Source organism: Thermobia domestica, chromosome 2, assembly GCF_964235325.1.
Source record: "Thermobia domestica chromosome 2, izTheDome1.hap1.1, whole genome shotgun sequence".
Lineage (NCBI taxonomy): Eukaryota > Metazoa > Arthropoda > Insecta > Zygentoma > Lepismatidae > Thermobia > Thermobia domestica.
Genome location: NC_137455.1, coordinates 277,987,550 through 278,011,211, shown reverse-complemented (window position 1 = coordinate 278,011,211; position 23,662 = coordinate 277,987,550). Strand labels below are relative to the sequence as shown.

General features: G+C 35.9%; 1 protein-coding gene across 8 annotated transcripts in view; it reads right to left on the bottom strand.

The window, feature by feature from the left end:
- LOC145678513 (uncharacterized) overlaps positions 1 to 23,662 on the bottom strand; it is a 224,906-nt gene that overhangs the window by 118,604 nt on the left and 82,640 nt on the right. For all 8 annotated transcript variants that reach the window (XM_081748750.1, XM_081748751.1, XM_081748749.1 and 5 more), the window contains exons 3-4: positions 22,052 to 22,216; positions 13,621 to 13,727 (exon numbers count right to left, since the gene is read on the bottom strand). In XM_081748750.1, coding sequence (XP_081604876.1) covers positions 13,621 to 13,727; positions 22,052 to 22,216 — 272 coding nt within the window. The remainder of the gene's footprint in view (positions 1 to 13,620; positions 13,728 to 22,051; positions 22,217 to 23,662) is intronic.

Sequence of the window (23,662 nt, the reverse complement as noted above, 5' to 3'; positions counted from 1 at the left end):
TAAAATACAAGATAAGATGTGTATGAGAAATTTTACTAAGAAGTGGTTCATGTGGTTACCACTAAGAAAGTCATGTGGTTCTCCATTCTCCCGGCATCACTTAAAATGTTACTACAAGGATGACAAGGTTCTTCTCATTAACAGGCACCATCTATAATGATATATCTATAGATACAAATATGGGTTTGAAGGTCCCGAAATCCCTAAAAACGCATGATAAACAAATTTACGTCGTTCTCCCTATACTTCGCACTCTAATTTTATAGATTTGAAATGAATGATTTCTCCAAGTATCAAATTGGATCACCGATTTTAAGTATCAAATAGAATTTAAAAGTAACATGAAAATTTCGGATACTATGGAGAACGTGTGCAAGAATCACACTCGGGCAACTTACATTTAACATAAATCTATCTCAACTGACTTACTTATACATACATACTTACTAGTTGCTACTAACTACAAAACAAATTATCGTCGAGCTAAAGAAATAAAACTATACAGCATAATCAAATTTACAAATGGTCATTGTGCAAAGAAAAGGACGTCTTCCTATACGATGTTGCTGTGATAGTCGTTGACTGAACAGTGATTTCTTAGTTCGCGCGTACTTGCCAACCAGCTACTCTGACTTATGAGTAATGGATCCAGAACGTTTTATTAAAATTTATACTCTCCAATACCTCAAATATTTCAGGTTTCATTCTGGTGTAGTGTGCAAGTGTGTTCTGATTGGTTATAACAATCTGTCGTTTTCACCGTACTGTGTGTGAATCTTGTTATTTCAAATCTCCCACGGCTTGAGAGATAACTATGAATAATGAATGAATGTAATCTAATCTACGAGGGTCATTTCATAAATAATGCACACTAATTTTTTGTACTTACACGTTTATTGTTTTAGAGGATCGTTTTCCAGGCCTTCAATATAATTTTCCTCCGGGTAGCTTCTGTATTCCATCAAGGAAGCCATCTTTGTGAAGCTGTCGAATGGTTCGCGTAACGGCTATAGAAAGCTCTTCCAAACATGGAAACTGACGCCCACGCATATGTTATTTCAACTTTGGGAACAGTTCGTAGTCTGGTGGACTCATGTCCAGACTGTAAGGAGCATGAGGTAACATTTCCCAATCGCATTTGGGAAGATTTTTACGCACAACATTAGTGGTGTGCGAGTGAGCGTTGTCGTGGAGAATCAATGGATCCACTCTGAGCAATTGCGGTCGGGTTTTGTACATTTTTCTGCGCGAAATTCACAATAATACGCTGCTGTGACACTTTTTCCACATGGAACTCTGTCCGTTCGATAATACCTTTGTAGTCGTACGCAAAAATCATTTGCTTCACCTTTGATTAAGATCGGCGACACTTTTTTAGTCTTGGAGAAGATGGAGCTTTCCATTTGTTGGATTGTGATTTCAACTCTGGCTCAGTCTCTGATACACATTTCATCAATAGTAAAAATGTGACGCAGAAATTCTTTACCTTCAACGATGAATCTTCGTTTCACCACCGCTGCATTGTCCAGACCTGTCTGCTTCTGTTCAACAGTAATGAAGAAGGGGACCTATCAGGCAGAAATTTTTTTCTTCTGTAAATCACTTGTAATAATTTGATATACTGACGCAGATGGAATCACTGTGATGTCAGAAAATTTCTCACATCTCACACGGCGATCTTGTTCAAGTGCATCTGCCACAAGTAGCACACTTCTTTTATCGGGTGATGATTTCGGCCTTCCTGGTCTTGCAATATGCTTTATGCTCACACGATCACTATGGAAACGAGCAGCCCAACGAGAAACTAATACGGCACACTGTTGTCTCACCACAAACTTCACGCAAGACACTGTGAATTTCTGTGGGGGTTTTGCCACGTAAAGTTTCGATTTTTAAGTATGACCTCTGATCTTCAATCGGCATGTTATTCGTGATACCTGCAGCTTCCATTTTCGACACTAGTCACAGTCACATTGTGTTCACTCGAGAGCGCACGAGCACACGTCCTGCTGCCTCAAGACCTCAGTTTCAACTGACGAAATGTCTACCTCGATTTCATCATCCACTCCGCAGTGTTGCCATTATGTGCATTATTTATTAAATGACCCTCATACGAATAATGAAAAATCATTCTACTGCACAAAAAATTTGTCCCACCATGTTAAGTTTACTAAAGTAAAAATAATGTCCAAAAAAAAATAAATAAAAAATAAAAATAAAACAATCACATATATTATTAATTCTAAATAAACTTGCAGAGAAACATATAAATTTCATTAAGTACCATACGAACTTTTCTATATCTATACATATACAAAAGCATTGTCTTCACGAAGACCAATTGGTATTCTTTTACCATTACATCTGATATACATTCTCATAACATACGGCAAGCTGCGAATGTATATGTTACACAACAAACATTAGTGTGTACTTTATTATACACACTGGTCAAGGAAACCTAGACTGCCTTAAAAAGACTAAGTAAAGTAAAGTAAAGTAAAAAAAAAAAAAAAAAAAAAAAAAAACTCAGGTCTCTACAAATTCTCATTAGGTTTGTAATTTTCCCTGCATTTTTGGCACAGACAGGGGTAGAAATGACCACTAATATTACTGAATGCATGTCCTAACTTCTTTGCCTGTACGGCATAAATCAGAACATAGCTACTATATAGGAAAATTCGGTAATTTTAACTTATAAATTTGATCATTTATATTTTAAATCTAGAACGAATTAAGAAGAGTGGAGGCAATATCAATATTACAAATAGACTACAATGATTAAATACCTGTTTTATGGTGTTTTTAATTGACTCAATGCCAATTCGAATGACCACTGATAGCACTTATTAAAAAAAAAACCGTTGAAATTAATTGAGTTAAAACTAAAGCATGTGAAAACATTCTGCTATTTTCTCGTAACATATGATTCATCCTATCCATATTTTCTATAGGAAATTTGAGAGGATAACTTGTTTCTTTCCAAAATGGTTGGAGGTTTTAAGAAAGAAAAGTATAATCACATTTACTTGCAAAGTCAGTAATACAATCTTCCTGACACTGTGAAGTTACGTTATGTTAGAATGTACTGTAGTAGAACAAAAAACTTGAAGCACGAATATGCGTTAATACATTTTGCTGATCATAACGGCGAGTAATTTCTTCAAGCTGGGACCTTTAAACAATCATTCTTTCTTATATAATTTATTTTCTGTTCACTGTATCTTTTGTAAGCAATATCAAGTAATTCTTCTGAAATCTTATTGCAAACAACTCTGTAATTAGTATTCAAAATAAACATACAAACACGATGTAAAGAACCTTTAGAATTATGAATCTACGTATATAAAAAATTAAATGATGTTTTGTTATCTCTATTTTTAAACTAGAACCCAACCTAATTCTACCTTTTGTCAGGAAGACCAATTCTATTCTTTTTAAATATAAGAATAATGCTGATATGTCACTATATTAAAATAACCCTTACATATTTTAAATTAATAGTACTTACGCCACTGAAATATAGAACTTCTAAAAATATGCCTTCTCAAAATTTCAGTAGCTTTTAATTGCATGTGTTTACATCATTTATCCCTTAATAACGAGCTCACAACGGGCCAACGTAAATAAGAAACTTTGTGCTTCCGAGTCTCATTCATTTTCTTTTACGAATATATCCTATGTTTAAGATGACAGTTACCATTAATTGTTTAACATCCGAACACCTACGATTTTCTAGAACCTTAAACGCCAAAGGGTGGACAATTTATTCTCAATAACAGATTATGTTTTTGTCGTTAAGTAAACGGTGAAAAGAGTTATAATTGAGGAGTTTGATGTAATAAGGGCGTAAGCGAATTTACGCCTGCTTTTTGCATCAAACGCATTTGTGGCTTTTGCCATGTTTGTTTAGCCTCTTGGTAACATTTCAATTCAATGTCGGAATAAAATGCTGCATATTACATTGTTTTATGTAAGAAAGAAAAAAAAAAAAACACTACTTAAATTTTGAACATCATTTTTCTCCAACTGCATGTTTCAGACTTACGCCCTTATTGTATCAAACTCCTCAACTTATTTCTGTGATGCCTATTCTCTCTTTCACTATAGTGGTAAAGCAGTATCTTAATTAGGGGGATAAAGAGACTGGGAGTCACAGTGTAAAAGAATGTTGTACAGTATTTAACTAAATTTCGCTCACATGTACCAAAATTTAGTTAAATACTGTACAACATTCTCCTTTTATCTGAAGGTTGGAAACCAAATGTCCACACGTGTTCCAACAATTTTATTTTTCTTCTTTTGACGTCATTTTGCTGTCTGATACAGTTTGCGCTTTGAAGCTTGCTTACTTATCGTAGCATGTGGGATGCATTCTTCCTGCTTTTATTCATGTAATCAACACGAAGACCCACGGTCAATTTCTGATTAAACGCTTTTTTTACTCGATATGTTCATCCCAATTACAGGTGTGCAGAGATTAGTTGCATTGCTCCATGAACTAGTGAATAATTTTGAGGCAACGTATCAGGTAAATGAACAGAAGGTTTTGCTCGTCAAGAGCAATTCGTCGATTGTTATGTACGATTCTGGTTTAGAAAAAGTTTGACACTATTCAATGAATTTACAATAAATCTCACAATGACGTGAACCTGTTATTCTGTAGACTTTGGACGTGTTTCTTTGTATGTTAAATCTGAGAAATATTATCTCGATAAAACAATTATAATTTATTTCTTCTTTACAAAATTGTACACCCCAAATATCTTATGTCATATTCTATGAATATTTATATTCTTACATTGATGCATACATTATTGCAATAAATGCTTTGTTTTTACTTATTTCGATTAACACCTCTTCGTTCTCCAATACAGGTGTTCACTATTTTGTATGTGTGATTGCATCTTATCAAATCAAAAATTTCCTTCCAATTATCATCCTCTTTTCCGTAATACAGTATTACGCTGTGGATGTGGGCTTGGGCCAATTTTCTCTTTTACGAAAATGGAAAATTATGTTCAGCACATCTTCTAAATATATGCTACATAGAGACTTCCTTTAAATATATGCTGTCTTACATATTCCTTGAAGTCATAATCTATCAAACTTTATCTTTTGACGTGGTAAGCGATACTGTATTCACATTTCGCTTGGCATGAACACTATCTTTCCCCTTATCCTTTCGCTAGGCCGAATGTCTGGCATTCCCTCTGCGATACTTGACTGTGGACAGTTTTCTCACGTGATTTTTCACGTCTGTCGCCTGTTTCTACACTCATGCTATCTATACTTAAATTATTTATAGACTTCTTGCTTGAATTATCGTTGCAATAATTTGCTCCATTTTTCGAGTCTCCGAGATCTGCCTCACCATATTACTCTCCGTTTCATATTTTGAAGTTCTATAAGAACCTCGTCATAAGAGAGGAAAGACATGCTATAAACAATGCACAATGAACAACAAGAATACTATGCCCTCTACGAAAGTAAGACGTAAACTACTGTGAAAGGATCTACAATGAACGGAACTATGGAAATTATCAGAGATACCTTCTGTGTTGTCAACTCCAGTGTAAATAATATTGATATGTTGCTTTTTATCTGTAATACAGGTGTATCAATATATTAAATAGTAATAAATATTTAAAACTTGTGAATTATTATTATTATCGTAGTTACCTCATTACAAATATATATATATATATATATATATATATATATATATATATATATATATATATATATATATATATATATATATAAATATAAATAAAGTAGAAAATAAAAAATACACCTTTAATTAAAACTGGAATAAAAGTTACATATTACAAAAGCAAGTCAAAACTACTCTATGGTGGACAAATTGTCCATTATTGGACGTTTGAGATAAACTCTGTTTTTCTAGACCTCCCGAGAAATGCTAACATCATTTTCTATTAGAATATTATTTAGGTCAAATAATGAAAAATCTCGAAAGGAATCCAGTATAGGTTCGAAATTAATGGTCTGATGAACAAAAGAAAATCTACAAGATAAACTGTGCACTGTTGGGCGTTCTAGTATTGTATAGGTATTGTACATGCATTTTATTTTCATTATATTGCACATCCTAATGAAATGCATACTCCCGTGTTAATCATTCGATGTTAATAGTTTCCAACAATAGGTTTAAATGTTAATCTAAATTTAGCATTTTAATTTTGTCATAAAATTATCAGACATTACCTGCAGTATTCCAATAATTACCTCTCAACATAGATTTAGTACGTATATAAGTAGATAATGAGAAACAGATATAGAAATATCCAAATTGCAAGTTTTTTCTACATAAACTAGACTGCTTGGAGGTCAATATCGGAAGAACTTGTCATGACAAGTATCAAAAAAACTGGAGACCGGAAACTGAAAAAAAAATCTTAATGTGACTGAAGATGAGCTTCTTTGTGATAGTGACTCTGAGCAGCATTCTGGATCGTTTAGCGAGGGTGAAGAATCAGACGCTGATGATGTTGAGATGGTGAGAAGTGACTGTGCTTGATTTGGGTGGGTACAAACAATATGACGCAGTTTTGCAAAACAAAGATGATTTTCCTTATTCAATCAGCTACTGTATATATTATACATACTATATAACAAAGATACGTATTCCTGTTAATAAATTATTAAGTGTACAAGTGTTTTTTGTGCCAGTATATGATGTTACCGGCACCCAATGAAGGTGGCAATTTTTGCGAACAAGGTAGCTTTTCCTACTATTTCCTTCTTTGTCTTTGATAGTTTTACAAAAGTAACTGCAGTACCTTGTAATGGTATTAATTTCAACCCACAAGATACACGCAGATGTAGAGTTGTGAGCATGATATATTTCAATTGAAATATTTCAGGGCTTTGAAATATTTCAAAAATGCGACCGACATGGAAAATGCCCAGTCGATATTCACTGTCAAATTCACTCTAGAACATAGAGCATAATCGAATGAAGTCAGTGTGTTTCTAAAACAGAAAGCGCTTCGTAATTTGGACTAATGTGTGATCGGTAGACAAGCACAAGGTGGTAAAGTAACATTAACTTTGTTGTACCCACACCCGAGCCAGTTTTCTGTAAGCCCCTTCCAACTAAAACTGCGAAACATGATGTTACATACATTGCTAAAACCATAATTGATGTGATGGAACAAGTCAGACCAGAAAAGTTCATTGCCATAGTAACTGATAATGCAGCATATCTGAAAGCAGCGTGTAGAAAAGTGGAAGAAAACTATCCACATGTCACAACTTATGGTTATGTGGCACATGGTCCGAATTTTCTTAGCCAGGACATTGTGAAAATAGACAGCCTGAAACACCTTACTGACCAAACAAAAAGTGTGATAAACGGAAAAACGGCAGTAGTGAATGCAATGTTCAGGGAGAAACAAACGGGGAGAAAATTACACTGAAACTACCAGCTGTGAATCGATGTGGTTCGCAAGAAATTTCTTTGGGTATTGATGAAAAGGCAGGAAAACTACTACTGAAAGCAACTAAGACCGTTATTCTCCAAGATGTCTTCTGGAACAAAATAAGCAACTTTCATAGTTTAATTGTTCCAATAACATATTGGATCACTAAAATCGAAAGCAACAAACCCCAGATAAGCAAAGTGTATGAAATATATTCCAACCTGAGGGAGAAAATCCAGAACACAGTTTCAGGCAGCTCCTGTTCTTAAAAGGAAAGAGCAGCATATAATGCAGTTCTTCGAGAACCGTAATCAAATTTGCATGCGTCCTGTAGATTTGTTAGCATATATTCTAGATCAAAGTTACAGAGGCAAGAACTTGACTACAGAAGAACAATCGGACGCTCTAGAATATCTGAGTCAGATTTCAAGGATTTATTCAGATGTTGATGAAACAGAAGTTCTGGCCCAATTTACACAATACAGAATGAATGAAAATGTCTGGTCAAAACAATATCTGTGGTCTATTGCGTCAAAGGTGTCTTCTCTAACTTGGTGGAATGAACTATGCCCTTCTTGTGAGCTCACAAAAGTTGTAAGCGAAGTCCTTGGCTTTCCTGCCACATCTGCTTCTTGTGAAAGGTTCTTTAGCACATATGGGAACATCCATACGAAGAAACGCAATCATTTAACAAATGTACGTGCTGCTAAACTGACTTCTATGAAGCATAACCTGAAGTACACATCGCTATTTAAAAAGAGATCTATTGCAGATGAAAAGCCATCTTCCCTTTCTAAGTGGAGTCGACAGAGTCAGAGTCGTAACCAAAATGAGCTTACAACAGGAACAAGTGGATATTCAATGAAGCAAAGGAAGAAGCAAATTTAAGGACGAATGGACCCAATGTGTAAAGAAGAAACAGACACTTCTAGATCTACAGAATCTGATGATGATAACTCTGATGTCGATGTGTCATATGCAGAGACTGGTGAATCTGATATCTTTGAGAACAGGACAGTGCTTATTCTGATGCTTCTGATTCAGAAATATATTAAAATTAGTTAAACATGGAAACTGTTAAGTCTGTCGTATACTCGTATCACAAAAATCTGACATGTCTTATATCATACTTCTTGCTTGGTAACTTAGCCTACTTTAATAAATAAAAAAAGGGAAAAAGAAAAGAAAAGAAACTATTCACTGTAATAGTTGCGATTTTTATTTCCACTATACCAGTGTCATATCTGTAAAAAAAAAAAAAAAAAAAAAAAAAAAACTATTCACTGTAATAGCTGCGATTTTCATTTCAACAATACCAGTGTCATATCTGTATTAAACAATCATAAAAACGGAAAAAAATATTTTTCTGAAATGTCAATGAAATATTTCAACGAACTATTTCAATTTTAAAATATCCTTAAAATTATCCATCTCTCTATATACAGGGTGTTTCAAAACAACACCGACAACGTTTGGGACGTGATTCCTGACACCAAGATAAGACAAAAAGTATAGACCAACCTGGGTGCACAAATGTTTCCTTTCGGAGTTATAGACTGCGGAAAACTTGAAAAAATGAAATTTGAAGGTCCATAGCTCCAAAACTATGGGACTTGCCGTAGTCTGGTCAAGACTTCACTTAGGAACTAATATGTGCACTATCCAAAAATACATGTTTCAGAATCCTAAGGTACTCACGTAACAATTTTTAGAGAGGCAGTTTGACTACGGCCATATAATGTAAGTACTCACAAAGTACCTCTATAAAAATTGTTGCGGAAGTACAACAGGATTTTGAAACATGCATATTTGGATAGGGCACATACTAGTTCCTAAGTGAAGTCTTGACCTGACTCTAGTAGGTCCCATAGTTTTGGAGTTATGGACCTTTCAAGTTCATTTTTTCATGTTTTCGGCAGCCTATAACTCCGAAAGGAAGCATTTATGCACCCAGGATGGTCTATACTTTTCGTCTTATCTTGGTGCCAGGAATCACTTTCTAAACGTCGTCGGTGTTGTTTTGAAACACCCTGTATAATCACAAGCCCACCAGAAACTTACATATGAATTAGCAGCTAAGAATGAGAGTAGAGAACGATTGTACAGGGAAAACTAAAATTGAAAGGGAGTTCCACAGCGAGTTGCTTTAACCCATACAACTTAATATTTATTTAGATCATACAGAGATGCAAAGTTCCAAAACGAATACAGTATTTTGGTAGGAAGCAGAAGGCTTACTACATGTATACAGTTCACAGATAATATAGAAAGGAAAATAACAGGACGTAAGCAAAGACATTATGACTGGGGAGAAGGAGTTTGTATCAATTATAATCCAATATACTGAAGCAGGACAAAAGTGGAGAAGGGACTAAGTATCGGTACCTAGGAAGTATTATTACTAAAGATAGAAAGTGTTAACAATAAATAAAAGCAAGAATAGGAGAATAGTGAAAAAGATATTTAGGAAACCGTAACGTATAATTTATGGATCTTCGACTTAATTATTAAGATTCATATAAGGGACAAACATGGACATTACGAAAAAGATGACTACAGGTCTTTAGAGTCTGGATGAGAAGAATAATGAAGAAGCTTAAATGAGTGAAACGGAAGTACCAAATAAGGGAGAAAAATAATATTGAAAGTATTTAAAGAGGAAATGAGCTTATTTTGATGGACTGCACTAAAACACGTACCTGCTACGTCTAGACGAAAAAGTTGCTGAAAACTGCAGTGCATGCAACCTTCCCAATTTCAGCAAGTAACCTACAGAAGGTAGTTTTATATTATGGTAACGAATTTGGCACCATTATTATCTTGAGAAAAATCAATGTCGAAATCCTTATGTTAGCCATCGCCCTACATCCCAGTGTCTACTGAAGAAGTAATCATCCGCTGCATATAGGTCACTGCTTACTTCATCGCATGACTGGTTCCTTGTCCTAGATGCCTCGCTGCCAGGTAGGAAAGGAAAGTCATGGCGGTATAGTGGTTCCAAAATGTTTGTATGGTAATCAGCTGATTTTTGTCTACTATGCGTTGTGTAAGCTTGCCATTATGGAAGCAATCATTAACAACTATAAAGGCACTATAAAAATTTTCTGAACATTCACGTACCCAGGTAGAACGATCTCTAAATCACAAGAAGAACAGAAGATGATCCTCTTTTTTCACATTCCAACAGATACATCCTCGCTCGTCCAATCCTCTCGAACTTCCATCTGTTCCCTCAAAATGGCATTCGTACAGCTTTCAACTGTTCGCCTTCCTCTCCACGATATAAAGGGACAGTGCACATAAATTTGCCTTAAGTGTCCTTATCAATAATTACGCGACTCTCAGTCGCTCCGGCAGAACGTTGTATTGCCCTTACTATTGTTCTTTGAAACAGCAGGTTTTTATGTCGCATTGACAAATGTACTTCATGGGTATGCCCGAACCTCTGATATCAACAATATTGGAGAGCTCAGTAACAGCAAGGGACCGTTTTGTTGCGATTCAACACGGTGTTGATCCCTTTCTTTGATATAAGGAAACCTTTTCTCACACTGTTTACTTATTTGCGTATAACTATAACCAATTTCGGAAAGGGCACAAATGTAGCTCTCCCAAAATGTCCTAATCTTCGGAGAAAATGACCACCCACACAAGAGCCGTCCTCCCTGTAAATCAACACACAGCACTTTCGAACTAACTGCAATAACTTCTCGGGAGTATTCATACATACTGCTGCCTAGCAATCGAATTCGTTACCATAGACCTCAAAAGATCTTTATAATATGTGTATGTATCCAGGATGAATGTATTTTAAATTTTGAGTCATGTGATACCGTTTTGTCACATGCTTCTCACCATAAACACAAATCTGACATTATTTTTAACTTATCTCTAATCATTCAATATTGTTACCTTCTGTCACCTTCATAACGTATTTTTGTATGTATGTTTAATATGTAATGATTAAAGAGACGTTAAAAATAATACCAGATTTGTGTTTCTGATGAAGAGCTAGCCCAAAACGATGTCACATTACTCCCTTTCTCTTAAAAACTTTAGACCTGAATTCAAGATGGTGGACTTCAAAATGGTCGCCATGAAGATGCTAATACAGAGTGGAATATGCAGTTCTACATTCATTACCACTATCCAACATACGGTCTCACTTCCTCCAACCGCTTCCAACTTACATGGGTCTATTACAAACCTTTGCATCATATTGTGTATTGTAAATGCACTGAAACTTTAGGTCGCTTGCGGCACCATTTCATATTATTCAATTAAGCTAATTTTTCTCATGGGTTACTTTGGGTGATACCGAATCGTTTAAGAGAGTATCTCAAAAAACTCGGAACTCGAAAAATAAGGATCACTCTAGTGCAGCGTTTCCCAACCTTTTTCAACTTGCGGCACACTACGGGTGTTACCTGGATTCTCGTGGCACACTTATAGATATTATTATTTGTTAATACAGGGTGCGGCACGTAAAACCGGCCCGTAAAGTGAACACATAAAATGAAATGTAATGTATTGAATATGATTAACTACAACACATAAATGAAATGTAATGTATTGAATATGACTACTCACCTTCACAGCAGCCTTCACAGCAGGTGCTGAAAGTGTCCTCCGCCCACTTCAACACACATGTGAGCACGATTGAGGAGATTCATATATACCCTTGTCAGTTCTTGTGTTGTAATGCTATTGGTGACATCCTGGATCCTGGTCTTGAGTTCTTCAATTGTGTGTGGATTTGTTTCGTATACTCTTCCCTTTAACAGTCCCCATAAGTAAAAGTCACACGTGGACAAGTCTGGTGACCGAGGAGGCCACAAGCCTTTGCTGATTGTCCTCTCTGGTGTAAACATCTCATGCACAAGGGACAATGATGCAGCTGATGTGTGGCATGTTGCACCGTCCTGCTGAAAGTAACATAACTGACGCTCCTCTTCGGTCAAGTGTGTATAAAACTCCTCCAGGATTCCCATCTTTAATTCAGGTGTGCAGACAGATGGTCGTCTGTTCCTGGGAGCATTTTGAACCGATCCTGTACGCCGCCATTTTTCAATCAATTCCTGAATGGTGCTTTTTGCTGGCACAGAACGTCCTGGAAATTTCTCCCGAAACAAATTCTTTGTTTTCACAAAAGATCCAGTGAGAATGAACCCTTCAACAATGGCAACACGCTCGGGTATCGAATACGGTATTATCACACACTGACACTCACCCGGCTTAACACAACGAGGCCTTTTTCTCAACTGGTTTCGACAAGTTTCACTGGCTGCGGCTGCACGTGACTGCTGCAGGTCACGTAAGTCGACCCGACCTCGACACGCCATCTCTTGGTAGGAAGGTAGATTATTTAAGTGTTGCCAAAAACACAATATACCAGAATATTACGACGGGCCGGTTTTACGTGTCGCACCCTGTATAAAACACAGTGGTATATTTTCTGTGATTATTGATCTTCTTCTCACAGAGAAGAAAGCTCTATCATTGATTTTCCCCCGTGGTAATCATAATGCTTATTTTTCATTCTAATTTAAAAATAGAAAACAATTGCAATGAAATATTGGACTCAGGTTTTTAGAAATACGCTTTCTTTTTAAAACCTGTATCCAACCTTCTACGAAGAAGGAAGATCACTGAATAACGAAAGAACAAACAAATCTCTTTTACTTTTAAAAGACAAATGTAGGTAATTTATCGAAAGGATTGAATGATATTTTAAATTTTCAAGTTACGAAATAGTCTGCAACAATAAAGAAGCAACAATGGTCATAACAATGATGACAAATACTTTTTTCAACATTAGAAATCTACAGAACGGAAACACGGTATGAAACTTAAAATTGTAGATTCATAGTAGAGGTTCATAGTAATGTGAAATACAAATACACATTTTTCCCTACGTTTTGCAACTTGATTGCTATGAAATTAATAATTTTGTTTCAATTCCTCGCGGCACACCAGCAGCCCATTCACGGCACACCGGTTGGGAAACGCTGCTCTAGTGTATCCTAACATTGCTATTAACATTATACTGTATATATGATGAAATGGTCAAAAAACACAAACTAAATCTAAACGTATTTCAAGCTATAATTTATGCCACAAGCTTCATTAATATAATTTAAGTTCATCAGTTCCACTCGTGTATTGAAATACATACCTCCTCCGCAGCGATATGGAGTGGAGTACCGACATCAGCTTCGGCACTCACATTTGCTCCTGCTTCCACAAACATTGTTACGAGATCCATCCTATTGTATTCCACAGCTAGAGAGAAAGAAAATTACACATTACTTTATTCATATTTCATGTAGGTATCCTTTCTGTAAGAACAAAAACAAGAGTATAGATCCATGCAGTGCAACACTGCATTACATAACAGCGAGAAATAAAAAGAGAACATTATCTTGTACGATACTCTAGATTATTCCTTTTATTCGGATATACTAGATGTGAAGTTACCACGAGATGTTGCTGAATTCACCACAACATCTAAATCTTCGCACTTCCTTTGACAATATTGAATCAATTTTGTAATATCTGTTACTGATAAAATATTTATAACAATTTTTATAAATTTCGATATCAAATGTTAATAAAACTAGATGATTATAATAGTTTTAATGTGAAGATGAAACTTCACAAGACTTTTTATCAACTCTTTACAATTAGAATTCAAAGCTAGGAAAAGTAGGTGAACTCTGGTGTTTTGTTATGTACGCAGGCTGATGTGTTTTCATCCGAAAAAATTTGAGTTTATACTTACTTACGGTTTTTACCCATTTAATTATGCTTAATGTAATAACCACCGGTATGAACAACTGCACAACATTGCTATTTCCAATGCAATACACTTCGTTGCAACTGTACCAGGGGTATCTTGTCCCATTCTGCCACCCACTGTGATGAAAAGTGCACTTTGAGAAGTCTAAAAGCATAGTAATACATGGACTAACATCAGGACTTTTAACAGGAATATCCTAGAACTGAATACCACAGATACCAGTTCCAGTTGCCACGCGTACACAGTTTAGTCGTGTAACTTGGAGCTTTGTCCTCGGTTAGTTAAACACGATGGATGTCGTTGCCATACAATGATGGTATTTAGTCTGTGTAAACTGGTGATAAGACGATGTTCTTGGTAATAAGCAACATTTGCTTTAATATTTTTTTTATCCTCCCAATCCCGTGCTTGCTAATAACAACTACAAACCACTTCGAGAAGCTTTCTTTGTTCTGATACAGAGTTACTTTGGTCTTTTTCATGAATACCTCGGTAGGCGATGTACTGAATTTTTCTATAGTCATTTAGGCAGATTCATGCTTTCGTCTACTGTCACAATAAATTTCCAGCAGTCACTAGCTAGATGGCGCTCGTACAGCCTTCTACTCTTGCTCTTGCGCTCCACAATGTACCGTGATGTTAACGAATGCACACAGACCTTATGGATAGATTGTAGCCAAAATTTGTGATTGAACAACTCACTGTTGACTGAGCCACATATAATCGTTTGGCAACAACACGCTGTGGTAATGAATGTTCACAGCCAGCCACATCCCGGATCTTCTTTAGCACAGGGTTTCTGAGTTTGATTGACGCCTTCTTTGGATATGACTTCGTTGATGATGTGGGTTGTGGAGGAAGCTGTTGTACATAATGATTAATTAAAACACCGACAGTGGCCCGTTCTACGAGGCCACTAGTCAGACATTACTTTACTATACCGGAAGTGCTAAAGTTTGCATGGGAAAGAACCATAATGTCCCTTTCCAAAAGTGACTTTCTCGGTGGTATTTTGCTCACTAAAACTTCTTCAATCTATTACATAACAGATGAGACATATACGTGTGCGTAGTTTTGTTGCTCTGTAAAATCTGGTTTGATAGGTGTTGCTGTTTGCACGTTGACGGATCGAAACAGATCAGCCTCTATACCTACTATTAAAAATTGGTGTGCAATCAATGGAATTTTCAAGTAATAGTCTACAAGATTACTCAAATTTCTCTCTAATTCACTCATTTATTCAGAGCCTATAGTACTAAAAAAGAAACAAGAATATGTGACAGACGAGATGTGATAAATGTGTTTCTATGATATTCCATTATGTTGATGAATTAAACTAAATCCGGATTGGAAACCAATTGTACACAGATTGTTTCACGATCAATCACAACTGAATCGCTTCCTTCCACTTTTTGGTATCGATTGTGTGGCTGTGTTATCTCGTATACATTTAACTGCACAATCAAGGACTACCTCACAAGTGGCAAAACATCAAAGCAATTACTTGTTACACAGGGGAAGCAGGATCCATAGCACTGACTATTACGTAAAAGTATATACACATGGAACACTCAAAAATAACGAGATTGCTCCTACAGAAAGCAAACGAATGACGATAATCCAACATACGTTTCTGTAATAATATACGGCAATGTCTAACTACAGTACGCGGCAAAACAAACAGTACTGAAATTCGCGTACGGATTGCGCACAGTTGCAATGTGGTATGAGCTGTGAACGCCACATGTGTACTCAGTTGTATATGGATTAGTGTAGTGTGTAGTCGACTCAAAGATAATGTTACCAGGGGCGGCTTGTCTATAAGTGCTGCAGAGCTGCAGAACTACCAGCTATTTTAGTGGAATAAACATATTTTTATTTGAGTTGAATTGTGTTTAATTTAATCAAGCTAATAACATGTACTGATGATATTTGGTCTAACAGTGTCCTGAAATTGTACCCCTGGATATGCTACATAGCGTAAAATTACTGGAAACACCTTCTGAAGCTTAATGATATTGCAAGAGCTGTGCACGGATTGCCCTATGCTTTAGCACTGAGACCAAAATAGTCACCAGCCGCACTGTATTACGTTTTCCTTGTTTGTTAGATAGGGTTTACTAGAGCTGCACTTCCAGCAGCTCAGAACTCACGAATACTTCCAAAGAAGCCGAAGACACACGACGTGATGTACACTACACATGAGGCGCCGTTCTCTTGCTTTTGATAAAGGTCTTCAGTATAATTGTCGTGCGCTTTGAAAATAACAATATTCCATGTTCGAGTTTGTGCAAATTTTCTGAACAAACACAATTTGTGTGGCAATTTTTTTTAGGAAAGCATAAAACACTTGGAAATTCTTATAACTACCCAAATGACAATAGCTGAAGCAGAACATTACTTATCTAATTGCCAGGAAAGACTCAATGCTTTAACTGCCTTATCAATCGAGCGCGATTTTCATATCCACCATGCCGAACTTTAATGATAGAGTAATAGAGCATTTTGTACAGCAGAAGGCACATCGGATGGACTTCATTTACAAACGATAAACTATCTATAATTCAGTAGTACGAATTTCTGCCTGTAGACAATCCGAAATCCGTGAATCCGAAATTTTTATGGTATCTCAAAACAGCATGTTTCTTACGATATGGATATGGTATTTTTAAAGTTTGTTGTACGCAACAATGGCGTATTTAGGAAGCAGCTATCGGGCTGAAGCTCCCCGGAAATTCATTAAACTTATAGGCATCCAAAAGGAAAAATTAAGTGCTTATTCACATACTGTGTATAGCTCCTCCCCAAACAAAATCCTAAATACGCTACTGGCACCCAATAATCAAAATAATATTGTTTTGGTTGCATGATACAGTGAAGTTGTATTTTCAATTATAATTGTCATTTATAACGATTAGAGTGCTAAAAAATTATGCTGGTTGGTGTAAATTTTATAATTAATTACTGCAAACGGGAAATTTAATATACCTATGTACAAAAAACAAACTGCGCAGAACTACCTCAGATTATGGTATCGAGCCGCTACTGAATGTTATTCACAACAGAGGAGAAGTTGTTTATTGTCGAGCACTATTTCCATTCATACGGTGTGGGCAGCGTCTCACTGGAGGAGATGAGCGCACACGTCTACTGTATTGCTCTAGAGTGTTAGGTATGACATGCTATAGACTGTAAGGACGATGGAGATTTCATATGGCTCATTGATTAAAGTCATGTGTATCTTGATCTATACATCAATCGACAGTTTATTATTGATCCATTCTTGCGTGATTTGCGCGGTTTTACCCGCACCAAAAATCTGTCATTACAACAGTGAATGCAACAAGACGGAGCTACTGCCTACACTGGAAAAGAGTTACTTGTCCTTCTGCTCATGAGAGTTTGAACATTCCCTGATTTCCCGTGGAACGGTTTTTCATGTCTTTCCTACTCCTCTGACCTCACGGCTTCAAATGCCTACATATGGGATATGCTGAAGGAAGCAATTGTCGAACAGATTTAACCCCTACCACTATACTGGAGTAAAGAGAGAATTCGGTCATGAGTTTTGTCGTTCCAGTAATCCGTACTCACTAGCATGTTCGTCGATTCTACAGGACCGCTATGGAAGATTTGTACAACTTAATGGCCAACATTTTGAACACGTAACATTTTGAACAATGTACAGTCACGTTTTTTCTTAAATTTACAATATAGGCGTATGTTAAATAACATTTAGTTGACATCCCTTTGACAACATTTCCTATGTTTCATTATGTTGTACAACAAATAAGAAATGAATGTCAACAATGTGATTTCAGTACTGTTTGTTTTGCCGCATACTGTATTTACATGTGTTTGTAAAATAATCCACTAATTTGGCGTTTTAATTACAGAGCATCAGGTAACATGGATAACCATGAAAGTGCTACCCAATATGGATAGGACAGACACCAAACTTAACGCCACGGAAACATAACGAAATGATAAAAAAGACTTTTATGAAGACAATGCTCTCTCACGTGTATGAATTTTCTACTGCCAAAATAAATTTGAGAGACGTTACGAAAGAGGCGCAACGAACTGGAAAGAGGTCGTCATTAATACCATCGATTTTATGGTAAGTGAGGACTGGAAACTCACTATCCAGGAAACTCCGGATGTAATGGGCTATAACTTTAGATCGAATCTATTAATGACATCGAAAAAAACTGGTAGGGGTAGGAGAATGGCAGTAAAATGGATACCTCATGTTCTTAGTGAAGACAAGTCAAAGTAAAATCGCGTCCAGATGTGTCGTTAGCAGAAATGAAACTTAAAGCGTGAATCGGTTGTCTTCGATAGACTTGTTACGTGATATGAGAGTTGATTTCATTATTTTGATCTCGAATCCAACCAAGTGACCAGTGAAAAACTCAGTGACATACAGAAATCAAAGAAAGTACGGTTTCGGAAAAATGTGAAATAGTCCATGAATTTGGACTTTTTCGTTAAGCAATATATTCTGTTCGACCATGTTCTTCCACCGGCAAAATCTGTAACCCAAGAATATAACATGCAAGTACTAACAGATATTCTCAAAAAGTCGTCAAAAAAGTCAGTACTTCACATACTACACAATGGGCTATACATGACGGAAGTTGCCGCCAGCTGAGTTCTTCACCTGCTGACGTCATTCCAAGTGCAGTACAGAATGGAGGCTACGGTGAAAATGTATCAGCTCTGCAGTGAAGTTCAGAAACTGATCACTATGTATGAGAGCACGATGTACCATTACGAGCAGGGACCAAGACACAAAGCAAGCAATAAAAGCAACAAGGATTACTAACTCACAAAACAGCCAAAATTACGGCATTGCGAAGGAAGGAGACGTAGAGTGCCTTCTAAGATTGCCGCAGTGTGACAGATATTCGTCCACAAAGAGCAAACTATCAGTAGACAGTACAATCGCGACGTATTAACGAACTTGCGATATGCAGTCAAGAAGAAATATCGCGAAATGCTAACGAAAGGAATGTGTTTTCTTCGCACCAACGCCCCACCCATTCTACTCAGGTAATGATTTCATACCAACTTCATGTTTCGAAATTTTCCCTACGCAACGATCTCCCTGGGGTGACTTCTTCCTCATTCCCAGATGAAAGAAGTCATTCTGTGGAAGCGTATCGATGATGATGATGACGTCATTTCTGCGGCAAACTATTTCCTGCGCAGCAAATGTAGTATTCTATAACAATGGCATCCGTTAATCAGTACACTGATGAAGCAATGGTATCAACCTGTCTTGAAGACAGGTTGTGAACAGAGGATGTGCAGACAGAAAAATTAGGAAATGTGATAAAATGTTCGTAACAAACAGTATAGTGAGGCAGCAAAGAAAAATAATTATGACAATAGAAAACAAACATTTTTTTTTTTAAATCATACACGAGTGAAAGATACTTTAGCCAGATAAGAAGACTTAATAATTACTGTTACGAAAGCTGCGAACTCAAACGGAATATGCATACACATTTCAATACATGTCTAACAGTTTTCTTCTAGTTTGAACTATATGTTATGAACTTTACTACTTAGAATATTGTATTTAATTATCGCTTATTTTGCTTCATTGTCCTTCAGGTAGAATAGAGTACGGTAGCATACTCGGCAAGATGTCAAACTACTAACTGGGAGTCCTAGTCTCGATCCCTGATGGGTGTGGGAATTATTTTCTTGTTTTATCCTTGTTCCAATACGGGTTCGGAGTTCATCCTGACTCCGTAAGATGGGTACTTGGAGAATCTTCAAGTGAATACGCCAGGAGTGTGGTACTGACTGTAACACATTATTTATGTACTGAACACTAGTAAGTGTGGAGACTTATCTCCAGAAAACACTTGGGCCTCACCTGGCCTTATACAGATAGGGTCGACCTTCCTTTGCATTCATTTTTGATATCAAACGAATATTTTAACTTCTTTGGGGGCTACTCTTGCATCGTCCCTATACCCATCCAACTATTTATTATTCAAATCTACGATTATTCAGTGTTTATTTTTGTCCATTTCGTTCTCTAGATATGACTGTTTTCGCATTTTTCCAACAAATTTCCTGCTGGTCATAGAGCCCAAAGAGCCATTTCTATACCGACCTTCGTCTGCAGTTTTGGTCTTATTCTTGTGTCGGGAATCTCCTCTTGTGTGTTGTTTCCAAACAACCTATATCTATATCTACACACCGGATGCTGAAATGATGGCGATAACGGAGATAGCCACTTTGTAGGAAACCTCGAAAGAAGCCCAAAAAATCTAGTAAACAGTAAACATAAAAAGGCCTCCTTCCAATGCTATAAGCTGCCGAAATCGACGAAAAATAAACTTCAAAGTTTCATAGTTTGAGAATTATGGGACCTATCGTAATCGGGTCAAGGAATTATACAGAAACTAGCATACACACTGTCTAAATATCTGTTTCAGAATCCTGCGGTAAAGAAGCATCGAATTTTATAAAGAAGCATCGACTTTTAAGTACCAATTAAACATAAATGACAATATTTCAGTATATGTCATTTCGAAATCATTTTATTTCTCTGTTAGTAATCCAAAATGACTAGTATGATTTTTCCCCTCATCTAACAACCAATATTATGTTCAAAAGTTTTGCAACCACACACCAAACTAACTTCACTAGGCTCATATTATCGTTTTTCCATAATCGAAAAATCATTATAATACATGACTACAAAAAAAAAAAAAACACTCTTTACAACTATAGACCTACTTTTGCACTCTCCTAGTTATATATATATATATATATATATATATATATATATATATATATATATATAGATAGATAGATAGATAGATAGATAGATATAGATATATATCGAATCTAATAACATCATGACCTCTCGACGCTTCCAAAGAATCCACCACAAAACGTCGGATTAATTAATGGGTCCGGCGGATTATAGAGTATACTCTATTATATTATTCTTTACGACCTCTTTTACTATGCTTCTTTCTGCTCAAACTTTGATGATAATAATAACAATAATAATAATAATAATAATAATAATAATAATAATAATAATGATAATAATAATAATAATAATAAAGTGTGATAATTACAAACATCAAACCAAGGAGGAAGAGCGTCTTGGAGATTTCTAGATTTCTATATTTCGATCTCAATTCAACTATTACTTAAACGATTTGGCATGAGAATTAATCTAGCCTAACTACCTTCTCTGACCGTTAAATTGACCAACCATAAAGAATTTGATATTTACAACCTATACCCTTTTACACAATGCTGGCTACTCTAGTCTGACTATTGTGTATGACAACTATACTCGAACTCTACATCTATCGAAGTATTAAGGATAAGTTATAGCCCGTATTTGCGAAACGTACGGTAATCCATCCAGTCATTACTTTCCTCCAAAAGAGACTGTTCAGGTTAGTAGTATAAATTCCATTCAGACATACGGAAGTGTAAAATCACTGAATAATGACAACAAACATAATACATGAGCAGCCTCTAGTTTTAATTCATTACACAAAAATATCTGTTTGCTTGACTTAAAAATAAATAAATAAATTTATTAAATGAGAATAATGAGATACCCATCTCACTAGGTAACAATTAAGTAATACTGTACACAACTTTGATAGCAAGAACGTCTCTAACAAAATATGGCCATCATCTTTATACTGGAAGTTATAATTTTGTCAATTATTTCATCGCTCATTTCTCATTGTTTCCATTAGACACACAACAAAATTCATGTTAGAAAAGTAATTAAATAATTTGAAGTATTTACCAGTGTGAAGTGGTGTTCTATTACGATCATCAACTGCATTTACATCAGCCCCTTTACGCAACAGGAGCTCTACTAAGCTCTTGTTCACGTCTTCTGCTTGACAAGCAAGATGCAATGGAGTTTCGCCATAGTGTGTTTTCCTATTAGGATTCCCACCTTTTCCACCTATTTAAAAATAAACAGACAAAATTTAATCATTGTTAATATAAATACATCACTTACTAATGAGTATTCAAAGATTAACCGATAATAACGTAAATGAAGTCCATTTATAAACCTAAAAATTAATGAAGAGGAATTTTAGTGCATAGGAGACGAAAGTGTCATTAATACGGAAAAGTCAAAAACCGTAAGAAATTACTCCATTTCATAGCATTTCAATCCCTATCAATTAAAGACTAGATCATCCACTTGGGGTTAAGACATATGTTTTCTGCAAATTAAAACATTATTTTACCCACTAAATTATTTACTTCAAATGATGCATACTAATACTAGATACACTACACTGGTAGACAATACAGAATGAGCCTCGATAAGTAAGTAGTAACAATGTATTTGGCTTGGTTATTGAGAGAAGCAGGGGTGTGTAGAGACGGGTTTGGGGGTGCATGATGCGCCCATGGGTTTTTAAAAGAGGTAATATAATTTTTCGTTGAAAAAAGGCATAATGGAATTTTAATTAAACCATAATGATGATTTTAAGAACGCCAAATTGAGTAAAATTTAGTATACAAAGAAAGTTATCTTGGGTTTGTCATTATCAACTTTGGTCTTCTCTACTACTTTTTCAGAATGGGGTGGACTTCGGAAGGATTGCGTCCAATCACTTGAGGAAAAGTGCACTTCTGGGTAGAAGATTGTACATGCGATGATCAACAACGTCGCGCAATAGGAAGCGAGTACTGGCGATGGAAAATTCCAGTTCCTTGATTTTCGAAAAGAATAATCGTAGAATAGCTAGATAGGAAAATATAGATAAGAATACAAAGAAGCTATCATCAAAGAAATGCGAACAACCAACTTTCGACCACCGGAAAGAGTTTATATTACAATGTGCCAAGGCATTAGCTGCAGTCGGTACAAGATCATCGGTGGACAAATCTGTAATGGAAACAAACACATAAAAAAAGCAACATGTTAGTGTATCATTTAAGTCCAATTTGTTCGTTTATCATGTGTAAAAGTAACCACAAGCCGAATAAGTTTCAACAGTTCGCAAATGTGTCAGTGAACAATCAGTACAGCTTCGTGAAAAAGAATTCGCTCTGTTTCAGTTGTTCGACTTTAAACTGTTCCATAAATAAATGTACTATGAAGCACTGTCACACCTGTAACAAAAATCATCATACGTTGTTGTTGCACTTTGAGCAAAATGGAACATAATATAAATTGCTCGCATTCTGCCAATCAAAAACTAACTCCTCAGGTGTTGTTGTCCACAGTTCTCATAAACATCAAAGATAATTTAAATAAGTTCATACAGTTTCGTGCTCTTATCGATTGAGGAAGTGAATTACCATTTATAACAGAACGCTGCGTCTAGAAATTGCATACAAACAAAGAGAAAATGAACATGAGCCTATCAGGTGCTAATGGTTCTGATGTTGG